Source organism: Lates calcarifer, linkage group LG18 (assembly GCF_001640805.2).
Source record: "Lates calcarifer isolate ASB-BC8 linkage group LG18, TLL_Latcal_v3, whole genome shotgun sequence".
NCBI classification, from domain to species: Eukaryota; Metazoa; Chordata; class Actinopteri; family Centropomidae; genus Lates; species Lates calcarifer.
The window spans coordinates 17,373,393-17,391,375 of NC_066850.1; the positions used below are offsets into that span (position 1 = coordinate 17,373,393).

A 17,983-nucleotide genomic window follows, 5' to 3' on the forward strand; every position below is an offset into this window, starting at 1 on the left:
CACACCCCTTCTGTTGCCCCTGTGAATTACCAGTTAACACAGCTTTGATTACATCATCTCATCAGTATGATAAACTGACACTATTTGCATGTGTGTGTGTGTGTGTGTGTGTGTGTGGATAATGCTGATTCAGCCCTCTCTGCCTGTGTAATTAGGGCATGTCTGCACCTGAAAGATCATTAATGGAGCCTGATGAAGATCACAGCTTTCTCTCTCATAAAACATCTCTGCTGAAATATCTCAGGTGTCAGAGATGAATTTATTGGAGCTTTTTTATAATTTAGTTCTGTAGGAGCCATATGTATCATCTCTGTAAACACACACGCTTCCAGTTAACAGATAAAGCCACAGCAGCTTATTACAGTTTAACAAAGGCTTCAGAAGTTTTCCTACACTGTAAACAATAAACTCTGTTCCTGTTGTTGTCATTTCTTTTTCACATTAACAATGTTGACAGGAAAACAGCAGAATCAGGTCATTTTGTACCATGACTCCTGCAGTCTTGGAGGTCAGATGTACAGCATATTTGTCCAAGTACACCACGTGTGCTCCGTCGCGTTGTTGTCTCTCATTAAAGTGGCTCAGCGATTCTGAACGCGTCCCGGCTCGTTCTGCAAGCAGCGCGTCAATACTTATCACATTATACCGTGATGTGTTTCTCGCCACTCTGTCTGATTTCATCAGCCTTACTCAGTTCAGCGGGGCTCAGGTGAAACATGTGAAATGTAATTGTTTACCAGGCCCAATGAGTGAAATATAGAATGCGGTGGTGGTGGTGACTAACATCAGTTGCTGGGCTGGGGCGTGGAGGAGAGATGATCTGTCAGTACTGATCAGTGAGACGCATGACACGTGCATAATCCAATCAGATCATCAGTTCTGTGTGTGTGTGTGTGTGTGTCTGTGTGTATTTCAGCTGTTTTCTGTAAAGACAAAATATGCATAAAAAAGAGAAACAAGGTAAAATATTACATACAGCAAGTACAAATGTTAAAACAAGCATGTTGATGTAAATGTATGAGTTTGCAGACTTTAAACCTCATACATTAGTTTGCTGAGTGTGTTGATGGCTGTGTGAACTCTGTCTGTTTGTGTGTACTGGCACAGAGCAGCTCTCGTCTCCAGTCAGGTCCTGTTGAGCACTCAGCAGCCAGATCAACGTAATGAAGCTAATACGTCAGATTTATTACAGGCTGCTGCTGCTGACTGGAGGTCTATAGCAACAGTTTGACTCAGGGTTTGGCTGTGAAAGTATCACGCAGAAACAGACAGTGTCAATATTAGTCATAGCGATATTTGAATTGGTTAATATTGGTTTTATTTTAAGCATCAATTAATCTGGTGATTATTCTTTTTGGAAATAATTAGTTATTCCCTTGGTCCATACCATGTCAGAAAAGAATAATGTGTTAATTGTTAAAAGCTGTCTCTTTGTAAGTACACTCAGTTAAACATCTGAATATTCTTAAGAATCACAGTTTTTCTTGCTCACGATTTTTTATCAGTATAAATGTTTGTTGCTTTCATTTACCTCGTACAGAAGGAAAGATTGTGGTTTTATTTAGAATTGACAGTAGTCTGCTTTGAGGTTCTAACTGACCCCTGTTCCCTCTGCTCTCCCTGCAGCTGTGTATGCCCAAAGGCCTGTCGTTCCGGACGCAGGCAGACCAGCGTGAGCCTCGATTTCACTCCTTCATCATCACTAAGGAGGACGGCTCTCGAACTTACGGCTTTGTCCACACCTTCTACGAGGAGGTGACCAGCCCGCAGATCTGCTCTGCCATGCAGACCCTTTACCAGATGCACAATGCGGAGCACGCCTCCACCAACGCCCCTTCCTCCTCCTCCTCCTCCTCCTCCTCCTCGTCCTCCTCCTCCAGTATGGACTCTCTGGCCAGCAGTTTGGACGAGGCCGACTCCCCCACCTCCTCATCCGCCTCGTCTTCATCTCGTGCGACGGGCGGCTACGACTCATCGCGGGACACCCTCTACGTGTCGAAAGCTTTGTGTCTGATCACCCCCATCCCGTTCATGCATGCTTGCCGCCACTTCCTGTCACAGCTGCACAGAGCTGTTACAGCACCAACTGCCCCCCCTCTGCCACTGGAAAGCTACGTTCACAACATCTTGTACGAGGTGCCGCTGCCCGCCCCGGGCCGCACACTCAAGTTCCACGGCGTTTATGAGCCCATCGTGTGCCAAAGGCCCGGGCTGGGGGAGCTGCCATTGGCTGACTTCCCCCTTGCAGAGGCCTTCACTCTACTGGGAGTGGAAAACCTAGTCCAGGTGTTCACCTGCACCCTGCTGGAGATGCAGATCCTCCTGTACTCACAGGGTGAGTCCTACACATAATGTGTTGCTATTAGTTTCAAATTGTACATTATTGCCTTTTGGTTCTGGTCCACTTCATGTTCACATTGACTTAGTACAAAGCAGTGCAGACTGACAGGTAACTCATTGCTGATGTCCTCTCACATTATCAACACTACATGATGGAAAATCATGATGGAAAAGCACAGATGGAAAATCAAATTCCACGAACTGACAGCAGTCTACACTGTACTTAACCTTATCTCTCAATTTATTAAAGACACATGAAGAAATAACTAAGTATGAGAATTAGAAACAGAGGTATAACATTAGTAATGTCATGGGGGGAATAGTTACTGTGTTCCCTCACTTTTTTCTGAAGAACTGCTAAAATACACAGCTCACATTTGATATAAAATTCTCTGCACTTTTACTGCAAGATCACTTTCTTTTCAGTTCTCCGTGCTAAAATCATCCACGCTCACAAAATCTGATTGTGTGTTCATTTTGTTTTCTCACCATGAAGCAGAGGATTTCAAATTGTTAGGTGTACCTCTGAACTGAAAGGGACAAGAGTGTGTTTGTGTTCGACAAACAACAGGAAGTTAGGTATTGTGGTTTGGGCACTGATTTGGCCCAGCTATCAACACAGTCAGCACTAGATTGACTCGAGTTAGCAATGAGATATAAGTCAGTCAAATCTGAACACACAGACATGATACACACATTTTTAGATTCAGCACATTTTCATATCATTGTCCATTCTTGAGATGAAAAATTCACAAATCTGTTTAGAAATCATAGAGAGAATAGTTTTTCTTCAGTATTGCAGGAATCCAGTAATAGTTGTCCAAACACTGCAAACAGCAGCTGATTATAGCTAATTCAACTTATTATTAATGGTTCCAGTTTGGTAAACAAATACAGTATATACAGAAACAAATATAGGTGAACAGGACATTTTTTTTTTTATCTTACATTACAAATATTCTTTATACAATAGTTCAGGCTAGTAGTGCTTCTGTGAGGTAGAAGTGACTAAGTTCAGTTGTATTTGTGCAGCGCAATTACATGCATGTTGAAAGTACTGTACATAAATATCTATACAAAATACAAAATGAACACAAAACTAAAAGAAAAGTCTTACATGGGCTCATAAGTTAACTTAATGTTGCAGTGGAAGGTTACAACACAAACCTCTATTGAAGACAAAGTATATGAGAGACTGAGACTAGAACTCAGCACAGTTTTCCAGTTAATATGTGAATAGTTGTGGATGGTTGTTTTGACTTCTCTGTGGAGAAGTTTTGGTCAGGCTGTCCTTTCTCTCAAAATGCTCTCAAATGCTCGTGAAGAATCTCTGAAGCTCTCCAGAGCCTCAGCTACATATCAGACTAGCTAAGATGCACGGTGATCAGATTCCCCTCCTTCTAGGTTTCCCTTCATCCATTATTCACAACTGCAGTGAGACTCTGTATGTGGGAGTAACGCAACCAGCGACACACACTCCTACGATAGAGAAGCAACTTTGAACTACTCTATGGTGCTGAGATCACCTTTCGTCCCACAGTCCTCTGACCTGCTCTCTCTCTGTGTCTGTCTGAGCCTCCTCCAGTCTGCAGCACACTCTGCAGCTTGTTTATCTTCTGAGCAGGATGAGTTGTGCAGATAGAAAAGGTTAGCGCACTCACCAGATCACCATTATATCATCATGTTGGCATCTGTAACTCTGTTACTCTGTTCAGATCGGCTTTATCTGCCAAGTGTACACATTCAAGGAATGAAAGCAAAATCAGCTAACACTGTACTTTTATTGTCTACCTTGCAATCATCAGGATACAACAAAATGACAATGTCTCTCTGATAACTTCTCACAGTTGAGTTGCTGGTCTGATTATTGCTCAAACTGAACAAGTTGTCATGTCCCTGCTTCCAGTCTCTATGCTAAGCTAGGCTAATTGGCCTCCAGCTCCATATTAAACACACAGACATCAGAGGAGGGTGGTGTCAGGCTTCTCAACTTACTCTTGTTCAAAAATGTAGAGGAAAAAAATAAACATGATTTTAAACATGAGTGTTAATTTCTACTCAGGTTCCTGCTTTAAACAGGTTCCTCCTCATTTTCCCCAACAGCTCAGGAGTGTTTCTGTGTTCTCATGCACACTGATGCACTGTGCCATTGTGAGATGGTGAGTCCCTTTGGACCCGCAACTTTATAATATCACTACATGTGTTTGCAGATTAGATGTCGTAATCTGATTGGCTGACCATGCTGCTCTGTATTGTACTGAGGCACAGTGGTTCAGCTCAGAGGGAGTGATTCTGGGCTGTCAGTAGGCCAATGATGAGATTACAAAGCAGCTTCAGGCAAGACTGTGTTGACTGTAGTGAGATAGACTGTATAACTGGGGCACAGCTCTTTCACTGCACGGAAACTTTGAAAATTCAGCATCTAAGCAATAATCTGGGACATTGTAATATACAGTAATATATTTTGCGATGAACGAGTGTTCAAGTAGGAGTAATTTTCCAATGCAATTTTCACTCTTGTCTGTGTGATAAGTACAGAGCGGAGTCAGGATATTGTTAGCCTAGCATAGCATAAAGAATGGAAGCCACCTGTCGACACCTTTAAAGCTCATATCCAACATGCTGCATCATGTTTATTTCTTCCTGCTTCCTGGAGTCTTGTCACAGTCAGGTTACCTGTAAAAAAAAAAAAAAAACCTTAGCTCCCTTACTAACCTAAACAACAAGCTGTCATTTTGACATACATACGTACAGATTAAACAATGCAGTGCAATTGGAAGTAGATGCTGTGATTAAATTATAAGGTAAACGAAGCATGAAATACATGAAGCTGAAGCTTCCAGAGAAGAAAGAAAAGCGATGAGGAGACTGTAACTTGTGTCTCCTGAACAGAAATATCAGCGTTCTGCCGTTTTCCACATGGTTTTCCATCATTTGAACTTTGGCTGGAGCTCTTCCTCTACATTGGTTTGACAGAACAGACTGGACAATTTGTCCCAACTGTTCAATCATTCATATTTTCTGGAAATTTGGTTGAGATTTCCTCTAAATTTGGATGGAAACCTGACTAGCATAATTATTGAATTTCATAACAATATAGTCATTTCCTCTGACAGTAGAGGAGGCACTCCTTACTTCAGGCCAGAGGCACATAAGACAACATAACACAAGCTCATATTAACACACAGATAAGATCGATATCACCCATCTTATCTCACTGTCAGCAATAAAGCAAATGAGTGTATTTCCTGGAATGTTTAACCAGTCCTCCTTTAAACACTGGGTAGTTAACAGCAACTGTGATCAGCAACTGTACCCACAGAAACTGAGACTGGATTGAAAAGAAAATGAAACTAAGCATGTATATCTGCTAAATAAGGGAAACTGTAGGTCAAGTAGTGTTGAAAAAAGTTTTAAAGCAGAGTGAGGCCCCCCACATCCATGCCTGCTCCTCTCTGGAACCACAGTCATTTGATGAAAAATGGGTCTCAGTGTTGAATCCATCACTGTCAGCATGAAAGGTAAAAAAAACAGATAAAAACCAGACCTCACTCGGATGAAGAAACATCCCTGCTTCGTTTGAGTGTTTGTCAGTTTTCATTTGCACGGAGCTTCATTTGGCTGGAGGCAGGTGAAGGAGAGGTTCAGTTCAGGGAAAACACAGACGGTGTTAATGAGACACGGCCCTGCCATATGTTCCCACGCTCCTCGTGATCAGTCAACATGCAGTCACACCGTGACAGACACAGGCATCATCTAACCGCCTGAGCCTACTTGTCCTCATCACACACTCATGACTGTAGGGGAGGAAAGTGACAGGAGAGTGTCTCTTCCAGCCAATACAGTCCCAGTCACTACACACAGGCAGCTAATATATGTGTGGAATCACCAATAGAACTGCCTCTTACTGAAAATGTTATAAAGAAAGCCATTTATCTTAAATATATAGTATATATTTCATGGTTTGAACACAAAGTCCCACTTCTCACTCTCTCACACGCTCACAATCCTCCACAGTTATGTCATTGTGGCTGATCCACTGACTAAGACTGTGCTTCTCAAAATTTTACTCATCGTGATGTTGCCACAGCTGTGCTAATGGCTCGTTGTTGATGTCTGTAGTACCTCCGACCCAATTACTTCAGCTACTCCAGTTATTAGAAGAGCATAAAGACATCAAACAAGATACGTGCTGTGCAATAGCAACATGCAGCTGTTGTAAAAGTTCTACAGAGAGCACAAGTGTGAACATGAGCATGATTGTTGCAGACAGAGTACAAGACCACAGGGGAAGTGGCACACAGTTTGGCATGTGGACTAAGTCCCTGCAGCCAGGTTCAACATCTGTAGAAACAGTGGATTCTCAGTCCCAACTCACCACATATGGACATTTGGTCCGGGCCACTTGGTGTGACTTTTGAGCACACTGGGTACCCCTTCAGCAGCATTGTCGAAAGCGCAGAGGCAAAGTATTTTTTGCAAGAATGTGTTTGGGGTGGACAGCAGACATAGAGAGCACATGACACGTGTAACACCAGAGGTCAGTCCTGTCTGTGGTTAGGTTCAGGCAATAAAAGAACAGTTAGGGTTAGTTTACACAGTCACGGCACTTGGTGAAGTTCAGGAAAAGATTTTGGGGCGGTTCAATACAGAAAATGTTCACTTTCACTTCACGACCATAATGCACTTTCACCTCCTATACATCAGCAGAAACCGGCCTGTGATCTGCTTGATGCATCTGTCAACTTTCAATGCAGCAGAGAACATTGGAAGTCTACGGGACTACTCTGACACTATAGTGGTACCCAGTGAGATAAGAGTCCGTATGTGACGACCTGGGATTAAGACCGTCCTGGTGGTTCCTGGTTTCCACTACATAATGTGTTGGTATATGTGGTGGTTAAGTTTCAGTGTATATAAGCCTCCATAAGCCTCTTCCATTTTGATTTCTTTTTAATCTTCCTTCCATACAGTAATTTCCTGACTTTTTTTTATTATGCCACAACATTATCATGGTGCAGCTGCTGAAGTCTACCATCTCTGCATTCAGAGATTACTTAATGTCAGCCGTTCACCACAGACTGTTCGCTTCTTCCCTTATGAGACTGAGCTGTCGGTGTTTATCAGTCCCTGATGAACCGTTACAGTTTCACAATGACTTGACATGCCCTGTCCTGCTTTTCAGCAGCATGCTCCATCCCCGAGCACCGTCTCTGCCGGGACTTTCTGCAGCATCAGCTGTGCCATATCAGATCTGTTTCTTTTTAGATTATTACACACTCACTCACCTATCGCAGGTGCTTGTGCTTGTCGTATTTTATTCGGAGTTTCTTCGATGCAACAAATGCTGTCAAAAAGGGGAGTACCTGTTTCAATCTGTGTGTGATGAATTAGTTGAACTTCGTTCAGCAAGAGGAGAAAATAAGATTCACTTGGTGTTCCCTTCTTAGCACCTGATCATTATTTCCCATGAGGCCTTGCTGTGTGAGCTTTGATATGTTTTATTGTGAAGAAAGGAAAGAGGCAGAATTGTATGAGGTGTGAAAGAATATCACTTAGGAGAGGCATGTTAGGTTATAACCAGCTGAGACACTGAGGCTAAACTTATTCTGGTGTGATGTGAGCGTGAAAGGGAACAGGTTGGAAGGGATTTGTTACAACATGAAGAAAGTAACAGGAGCGTTTGAGTCAGACTTGGTGTGTTTCTCACAGAGAAGTGTGTGTGTGTGTGTTTGAGAAACTCTGAACCTGTTCAGGCTTGAGAGACAAAGAAAATGCAGACTTAAACATACAGTACCGCACGCCCACACACAGGTGTGATGTCTCTGATTGGCCAGTTTTGTTGCTGTGTGGTTAGGCTGTAAAATGTTGCGGTTCTAAAGAAGCAATGAGATGGAGAGATAGCTAGATGCAGAGAAAGAAGGTTATAGATGGAAAAAGACGGACCTAGATACTATCGTGAAAGAGCAGCAGTCACACTGTGAGGCCGCAGAGTTCGTTGAACAGAAAATCATTTGTCGCTGTTGTGGTGAAGTGAAGGTGCAGTCACAATGATAATGGTGCTCCTGCTATGACAGTTACAAGCTCTGTGAGGTTGTAACTGGGCAACTGTAAAAGGAGGATAGAGCCTGAATGACAAAATGATACTTTTCCTTGTTGATGTATTAACGCCACGATGTCCTCACTTTGTTATTCTACATTCCCAGTCGTCTTCAGTAAATTCTTTGGTTGGCTTATCCATTATTTCAGCCAGCTTACTTTATATCATGTGCGTGGGCCCTCTGTTATTGTAAGAATAAAAGTGTGTGGTTGTGTGGCTGCTGAGTAGCACTTTGGCACAAGTTAACTCAAGTTAAGAGGAAGTTATCATGTATCATAGCTGACTGATGTAAATAGGCTTTATTTAGATAAAGTGCTTCACTGGGTGTTATGCTGACTCAACACAGTTTCTCAAGTCCGTACTGAAACTTTTTTTATCATGACATAAATGGGTGGGATGGACTAAATAATGGAATTGCCTGTTTTCATAATGCAACACAACAGCACCACAAATGATCATACAGTTGAATCAACACCTCCCTGAAAGCAACGGAACATTAGAACCATTGTAGACCTCATCAGTTTTAGCTAGGTGTTCCTAATAAACTGAGTGTACAGTGTATGAATCCAAACTCTGACCTTCAAAATGTTCCCACACAGACACTACAGATCACACTGGTATTGTTGAGTTTGTCCTCTGATACTTGAAGTCTTTCATTAATCTTCTGCCATCTATGTTGTTACAAAACCTGGTGGAAAATATCTTTTGAATGACTATAAAAGAGAAAGGTCATTAAAACAAGTTGCTACAAAACATGATGCACCAAAAGTGAAAGTTGTGTAAAGGTGAATACTGGGACAGAACACAAAGCGCTCTCTCTCTCTCTCTCTCTCTCTCTCTCTCTCTCTCTCTCTCTCTCTCTCTCACTCTCTCACACAATGAGACTGGAGACTTTTTGTCCCCATAAGGAAGACAAGCTCCATAATGTATATGAAAGTGTAAACAGATTTAGGTCCCCACAACATGACTAATACCTAGACTACCCACACATACGCACACACTCACACTCTTTGTGTTTTCCTGTCACTAGCTTGCTGCTGCTGCTCTGTATTGGCCTCTAGATGACAAGTAGAATAAATTAGAACCGGTCATTGTTCTGCTCCAAACAGCCTTCAGACTAATGACTAGTTTGCTCTTTGGCTTTTTGTAAGCATTGGTAATCATTCACACACACACACACACACACACACACACACACACACACACACACACACACACACACACACACACACACTACAGGTGCATCTGCAGATACACTTAAGGTTGTTAATGAATATAACACACTGACAATAATAATAACACTGATTGACACTGAGTTATTGGTGTGTGGGTGGGTGTGTGTGTGTGTGTGTGTGTGCACCAATACTGCATTTATCAACTTATATTGTTAATATAAAACATGGAGGCAATTTAAGTCTTCTGCCAGTGTGTGTGTTTAATACATGTACCACACAGACACACACACACACACACGCACACTCACTCACTCACTCACTGAATTGAAGGATATAACAAAGGGGGAAAGGGGCACAGAAGAGAGCAGCTGACTGAATAAATTGGTATAACTCTGTCGTTTTTTTTTTTTCCCACTTTCCTGGAGCTTGTGCAGGCTTTTCACTCTTCAATCATAATAACATCTGATGAAACTGTTGCTGAACTCAATACCAAAGCCAGTCTACAGCCGCTGGCCTTAATCTGTTTTAGGGAACAGGGGAGGCAGTACTCTCAGACACACACACACACACACACACACACACACACACACACACTTGCATGTGGAAACGAGATTGAAAAAGAATCCGTCAGAATTACAATTCCTCTTGTTTTTAACCCTGACTCACTTCAGTTCAGTCTGAGTGATTCAATTTGAATCACTTGATTAAAGTCTCTTTGGTGCATCTCTAGTCTCATTATAACTCATCAGTCCGTCCATTCAAGAGTCTGTATAGCACAATAAAGTCATCTTTACATGGTTGCATGGAAAACATAGCATTTAATTTAGTTAACATGTTGCAGCATAAAGCACCAAAATCGTATGTATATACATATATAAACACACGCATACACTGAACTCCTTTTAAAGTAAATATGTCTTCTATATATCAGGTCAGTTTTACTGGTCTCTTACTGCTCATTACTCATCTGGTTGTCCTCATGTCACTGTTGTGACCTTTAAATTTGAACTCTTAACCCTTTGACTGTGATTAAGTCAGACTGATATGTCAGAGGTGTCCGAGACATTAGGTTCGAGTCAAACATTTTGACCTTTGATAAAGAGCTTGTCAGGCTGTAGCACAGTGATAAAGTGTTCCTCCCCTCTGAGGTTTGTCAGATTTGAAAAATGTATGTTTGCCCCTCTGTGAAACTACAGAACTTCTATTCCCTCATCATATTTCTCTCTTCCTCTCAGACTACCAGCGGTTGATGACAGTGGCAGAGGGCATCACCACCCTGCTGTTCCCCTTTCAGTGGCAGCACGTCTATGTTCCTATCCTGCCGGCTTCTCTCCTCCACTTCCTGGACGCTCCTGTTCCATACCTAATGGGCCTGCAGTCGAAGGAGGGCACTGACCGCTCCAAACTAGAGCTTCCTCAGGAGGTACATAGCCAGCCTGTGTGGTCTTAATGCTCATATATGTGTTTGGCCAGGTCCAGAGACATTCTGATTTTTCCCCCAATGAAAATTATATTTTGTTGAATAGATAGATTTTAAAATGTTTTATTTTGGAAAACAGCAGTATCGTATCTTAATTACCTAATTTTCCCTTTCAGCTAGCCCTGGATTAAAACTGAGAGAAAGTGCCATTAGTTTAATTATACTTCAACCACAGGAGAGCCCTACCCCCAACCCAGGACTGACTAAACACTGTTCTGGAGCAGACTAAAGAGAATAATTCAGTATTTTGGAAATCATTAGCTGGTGAAGACTGAGAGCACACAGAGGAGCTTCAGTATTATATTTTTATGGACAGAGCTCTGCTAGCAGTTCCCCCCTGCTATCAGTCTTTGAGCCAGGCTGACCTAAACATAGTCTGACTCTTAACACACAGACACATGTTAAACACTCAGTGAGCCCTTGTACCTCTATGAGACTGTCTATCTGTATTTATTGTGTTTCTACACTCATTTATTCCGGTTTTCCCTTTGATTTGCTCACCATCTGTATATATGCCGCATTTTGTCATCAGGTCTCAGTGCTGCTGATAAAGAGCAACGCTGAATTACAGCACCACGCACACACAGACACACACACACACACACACATGCGTGCGCGTTACTATAGTCGTGAAGACACTCACATTCCCCATCACAATTAAATGCCTAACCCCAGCCCCAACCCTTACCCTGTAAAACCCAGTCTGAACCCTAAAATATCACTTGGTTTGATTGATGGTTTCAAGCCAAAATTTGTCCACAGGTACACACACACATACACACACACACACACACAGATGCAGACTACTAGGCTCCTGTTAAGACAGACAGGAAATTACAAAAAACACCTCTTGTTGCTTGTCTAGCCACACACATGCACACAGTTAGACAGGGTATTACCTATTGTTCATCTACAACTTCACCTCAAGGCAAAATGAATCTGAAGTGGATTTTTTCTTCACATCTCCATTCTACTTGCCTTTTTATTTCAGCCCCACCGCTCACCAGGCCACGATTAGGTGAACATGCACTGGATTTATTCCAGCGTTTAGCTCTATTCAGTGTTACAGTTGATGTGTGTGTATTCATGTGTTGAGGTGAAATAAGGCCCTAACAAAGGAGAACATCCAGGCTCACTGGCTTCCAGGCTTTGCTTACAGCCCCCCCACCCCCACCCCCACCCCAAGCGCAATTCCCAGCGCTTGTTAATCCAGCACATTACATATGGATTCTAATTATCCCAGCCAGGCGCAGAGTATACACAAGCTCCTCTGCCTCCTCTACCTCCCTCCTCCCCCCGCAAGGGTTCCCCTGTCTCCCAAGACTGGAGAATCTCCCTGTGTTTCTGAATGATCCTTTGAAGTGGTGGTGACCTAGAAATGGGCTGATGATGAAAGAATGGCTTATTATGAATCAGAGAGGGGATGATGAGAGAGAGGACACTATGAATGTAATTGGCGAATTAGACAAGGTTGCCTTTTTGAACCCTGTACTTTAATATAGGTCTTCTTTTTGTTTTACCTGATATCAAATAACATCAGGTAAAGAATATTTATTACGGGTCTGACTGCATTAGTTATGGCTAGGTGGACCTGATGAACTCCTTGCACATTCATAGTATACTGAGTTGGCATTAGGGAAGTAGGGCAACCTTTCTGAAGATAAAATTGTGATTTGCTTGAGAGAGCTTGCTTGACAGATTGTTTTTACTGGCTCGATTCAACTTGATGAATGCCAACTGTAGGTCCACATTCATGAGCTTTGATCAACAGCATAGTAAACTCTCTCTATTTGTGGACAGGTCTCATTCACAATAATGTCACCCAAGAGTAAAAATAACCACACCACAGAGCTTTAGGTCCTCCTCTTGGAAATCAGCTAATTAAAATCTAAGAAATTATATGTTCTTACTTTTCCTACACATCCTCCCAGAGTGTTACATGTGGGGAAAGGCAGACAAAGGTATTCTATTGGATTCAGATCTGGTGACTAGTGAGGTCATTGAAGTTCACAGGACTCACTGTTACGTTCATGAAACAACTTTTGCTTTGCTGGAAGTAGCTATTAGAAGATAGTAAACTGTAGCCACCAAGGGATGAACATGGTCACCAGCAGTACTCAGATAGGCTGTGGTATTCAGACCATGATTGATTGGTATCAAGGGGCCCAGAGTGTGCCAAGAAAACATTGCCCACACCAGTCTGCCACCAGCAGCAGCCTGGACTGTTAACACAAGGCAGGTTGGGTCCATGGATCCATGCTGCTGATGCCAAATTCTGACCCTACCATCTGCTGCCTCAGCAGAAATCCAGATCCATCGGATCAAACTATAGTTTTCCAGTCTGACAGGAGTGGAGATCTGCTGTAGAAGTCCATCCACCTGAGGGTTGGACATGTTGTTCAGTCTGAGATGCTTTCCTGCTCGACACAGTTGTGAAGAGTGATAATCTCTGAGTTCTGTCTCCAACCAGTCTGGCCATTCTCCTCTGACCTCTCTCATCAGCAAGGTGTTTCTGTCCACAAAGCAGCGTTTTGTTTCTGTCATGTGTGAAAATTCCAGGAGATCAGCAGTTTCAGAAATACTCAACCAGCCATCTGCACCAACTATCAATGCACAGTTATTGATGATTGATCAATCTGACGATTGTATTCTTGACTAATTGCTTATCATTTGTGCTATAAAATGTCAGAAAATAGTATAATAATACTTCCTAATTAACTCTAATAATTAATCATTTTGGCTCAAGGGGGATGCCCAGATCTGAGACAGCGATCTTGTGCAGAGCGTCAGACAGAGATTCTTATATTATATGTTATTCAGGTTTATTTAAACAACTACCCATAGTGTGTCTACTGCTATTACTAAGCTAAACCCCAAGATTTCAGCGACAAAGCATTTTGACAAACATTGTAGTTGAGAGTTGTTCAGAGTTGACCCAGACATATCTAGGAGAGATCATAAGTATAAGCAAATAAAGAACTTTTTTTGGTACTGATAATGACTCAAATGATGTGTAATGTGAAAGGTGATTCATAGTAATGAACCCACAGAGAAGTTCCACCTCCTGCAGTTCTCTTCAGCTCTGTGCAGCTTTTTATCCTCTTTCAGCTCATTCGTTTGGTCTCTGATGAACCTACCGTACATTACCTGTCTAACACTGACCAGCTGTCTGATAAAGTTAGCGCCTAGCAACTACCAAGTCAAACATTTAGCAGCTAAAAAGCTACATATGTTTCTCAGGAGTTTGTGTAGACCAAAACCGAGCCTAAAAGGAGAGTGGATATTCGACAGTTGGCCTCACAAGGAAGACACTACCAAATTAATATAATCCTTTAATCTGCACCCATCCTCAGTTATCATTGGATTTTATGATTTGATCGTTTAGAGCTGGTGCTTTGCATTGTGTTTGGCGGCCGACAGTCAGATAGATATCAGAGCCCCTTGCCAGAACATGAACACATCCCTCCACTGGAATTTACATGTGCCAGTTCGTTCCCATTCGCATGGTTTTGTGTAGCTTAGAGCTCTAGAACTGAGATCAGAGGTTTTGCTTTAATTCCACGTGAGGGTGTGATGCTAACTCCATTATGTCAGATTTAGGTTGATCTCCAACAACATGCTATCATCACATACTGACCTACATTCTTCATACCCTATATCACCCAGCCCCCATCACAGCTCCTAAAAACCAATCTGTCCTCATTATGCCAACTGGTAATACCTGTCCCAGCTCCCTGGACATCCTGATCCTGTTTCTGCTGTCAACAGCACCCAAAGGACTTTTATCTTCTGTTTGTGATGTAGAGATTTGATTTTGTGTTTGCACTACCAGGAATGTGTGTCACAGTAATATCATTTTAAAAGGATCATTGTCTATTCCTGAGCTTTTTTGTTGTAATATTAATATCTTTCCCTGTCCCAGGCCAACCTGTGTTTTGTGGATATTGACAACCACTACATTGAGCTGCCAGAGGACTTTCCCCACTTCCCCAACAAGACTGAGTTCATCCAGGAGCTGAGCGAGGTACTGCTGAGCTTTGGCATATCTGCCAATGCAGGTGCCCCACCACGGACCCGCGGCAGTCCCGGCAGCAACCCCTCGACACCGAGCAGGGAGCGCAAGACCGTTGCCCTCCGGCAGCTGGAGGATGACGGGCGCAACGGCAACCTGGCAGGGGAGGAACTGGCTGTGCTGGAGCTGCTGCAGGGCAACGCCACCCTGGAGAGACTGCAGGCGCTGACCAAACGCACCGGGGTGACGGTGGCCCGTGTGGACGCCCTGAGGGCTGGAGTCAAAGCTCAGGTGACTGACAGGCAGGGGGGGCGGACAGCAGCTGAAGAGGAGGAGCTAAGGAATGCCAAGCTGAACGTCCAACTGAGGGAGGTGTTCGCCAGCCGCTTCACCACCATGTTTGCTGACTATGAAGCCTTTGTCATCCAGAGCGCCCCAGACCTGGAGTCCTGGCTCACCAACAGGGAGCAGATGCACAACTTTGACAAGGTGATAAAATCAAACATAAACACAGAAAGTGATTGCTGTGTTGTATAGCCACTGTGTTTGCATGGATGCTAGTAACCTAACCGTTTAACTAATTATACAGCATGAAATCATGACCTGTTTTCATAGCTGTTACATTTATATGTGAAAGCCTCTTTAAGTGCGCATTTGTGCAGTTTATTATTGCACTTCCATAAAGCATGTGATCCAGAAGAATTGAGAAAATCTATTCAGAGTTTCTCTGTGATTTTAAAAAAACACTGGATCCTACACCAAAGCCTTTTCTAACTCTACACCACAGTTTATGACACAGGCTTTCTGTTACAAATGTGTAGTCTCCCAGCCCAAGATTTGAGTCCAGACGTGTATATGTAAATGACAGTGTTTCATCGCTATGTGCAGCACAATTCCCCAGTCAATTGTGGAAATGGGTTACTTTGCTACATTTACTACACAGTGTTGAAAATAGGTCTGCTGTTGTGAATAGATGAATGCTTGTGCCCTAAATTCTCAGCATAAGAGAAAACCAGGCCTTATTAGGGACCAACTGTTATTCGCCTACATTTCTGACTGATGTTTGAAAATTAACAGTATGTGTATTTGTGTATTACCTCCCCGCTTGTGTTTGTCCCCCTGCTCCAGGCCTCGTTTCTGTCAGACCAGCCAGAGCCCTACCTGCCCTTCCTCTCCCACTTCATTGAGACGCAGATGTTCGCCACCTTCATTGATAACAAGATCATGTCCCAGTGGGAGGAGAAAGAGCCGCTGCTCCGCGTCTTTGATGCTCGCATCGACAAGGCCCGCCTCTACAACGTGCGTGCTCCCAGCCTCCGATCCTCCAGCTACCAGAGGTGCTCCATCCTTAAGGAGTCTGGTAAGAGCTCAGACATGCTCAAGTGTGATTTATTTAGATTAAAATGATTAAAATTAGAACAAAAGTAATTGAGCTTGTTGATCAGCATGCTGTACGTGTCTGTCCGTCCTTCAAAGCATACCAGTCATACATTAGGCAGGGTCAGGCAGGATTGCACTCTGCCGTGCAATTTAAAACACACACATAAACACTCGCCATCCATGCCTCTGCCTCCTCCTCTATTCCTCCTCTCATTTATTGTGTAGAAGCAGCTCAGCTCTCCCCAGTGATCACAAAACCCCACTTCTCATTTTTCTGCATCCCAACACAGAAAACACTCCCTCCCTCTCTCCCTCTCTCTCTCTCTCCCTCCCTCTCTCCCTCTCTCTCTCTCTCTCTCTCTCTCTCTCTCTCTCTCTCTCTCTCTCTCTCACTCACACTGCAAGAGTGTTTGCTCAGGCCCTTTTTTTTTCTTATTTCCTCAATTAGTGCTGCTTGGGTTTCTCTTTGTTAAGCCTTTAATTGGCGCTGAATGTGCAGTATAAAGCAGGAGGTCAGACTCGAGGCTGAGTCAGACTCTCTTCCAACAGGGAAAATGTAAGGATACACGTGTGTGTGTGGCTTACTGATGTTCATAAAACTGTAAACATGCCCAATTCCAGGTTGACTTGTGTCTTTAAAGATTAACAAACAAAGGAGTGAGTACTTTGATTTTGTAAAAATATGTGAACCTGAATTATTACTTTCTGAGAATAGGATGAGAAGATTGATATCAGTGTCATGCCTGTGTGTTAAGGACAGAGCTGGAGCAGGTTGGTATGGACATTTAATTTTAGCATAGATATAATGTATGTGTAATGTGCTTAGCAGACTAAATAATATTGGTTAAGTTAACCTAATTGGATAGTTTTCACTCATTTGGAAGTATGTAAATAGGTTGCTAGGCATATTTTTATGCTAAGCTAGGCTAACTACATCCTGACTCCAGCTCTGTACCATGAAACATGTGTTGATGATGAAGTTGGCTAATGTGTTAGCAATCAGTTGCCTATTTATACATCCAGCTAACACAAAGCAACAGCATTGTGGAATCATGTTTCTGGCCATCTGCTGAGCATGAGTCTGGTTTTTGTCTCCTCCAACACCTGAGAAAAATATCTGATACTATAGCTGTTAAATGCTCCACAATGTTTACCTGATAGTTGCTAACTATGTCTGTGTTTGCTGCTGAGCAGGTCATTGACAGTGGGTTTATCGGGCATCAGCTGCTGCTCTGTGAAACCGAAACAACCAGCTAAAAGAAACAAACTGTTAATATTGTACTGATTAGTATCATTTAATAATGTGATAATCATAATCCAGAGACATAAAATTTCTATAGATGTCTTTCAGAAAGAAAGCAATTAAGCCTAATTGCCAATTTGACCTATTTATTTAATGATTTATAGTGTTGCAAGATATATTTCCACAAATATTCTGAATGAAATACCTGACTGAAGCGGCAGGTGACCAAATTTACTATCAACCCAATGAACAC

The 17,983-nt window shown here is 42.7% G+C and overlaps 1 protein-coding gene across 1 annotated transcript in view; it reads left to right on the forward strand.

Moving 5' to 3' along the window:
• dennd5b (DENN/MADD domain containing 5B) overlaps positions 1–17,983 on the forward strand; it is a 62,733-nt gene that overhangs the window by 29,865 nt on the left and 14,885 nt on the right. The window contains 4 exon segments of the mRNA XM_018697154.2: positions 1,627–2,335; positions 10,851–11,038; positions 15,018–15,596; positions 16,236–16,467. Of these exon segments, the coding sequence (XP_018552670.1) occupies positions 1,627–2,335; positions 10,851–11,038; positions 15,018–15,596; positions 16,236–16,467 (1,708 nt within the window).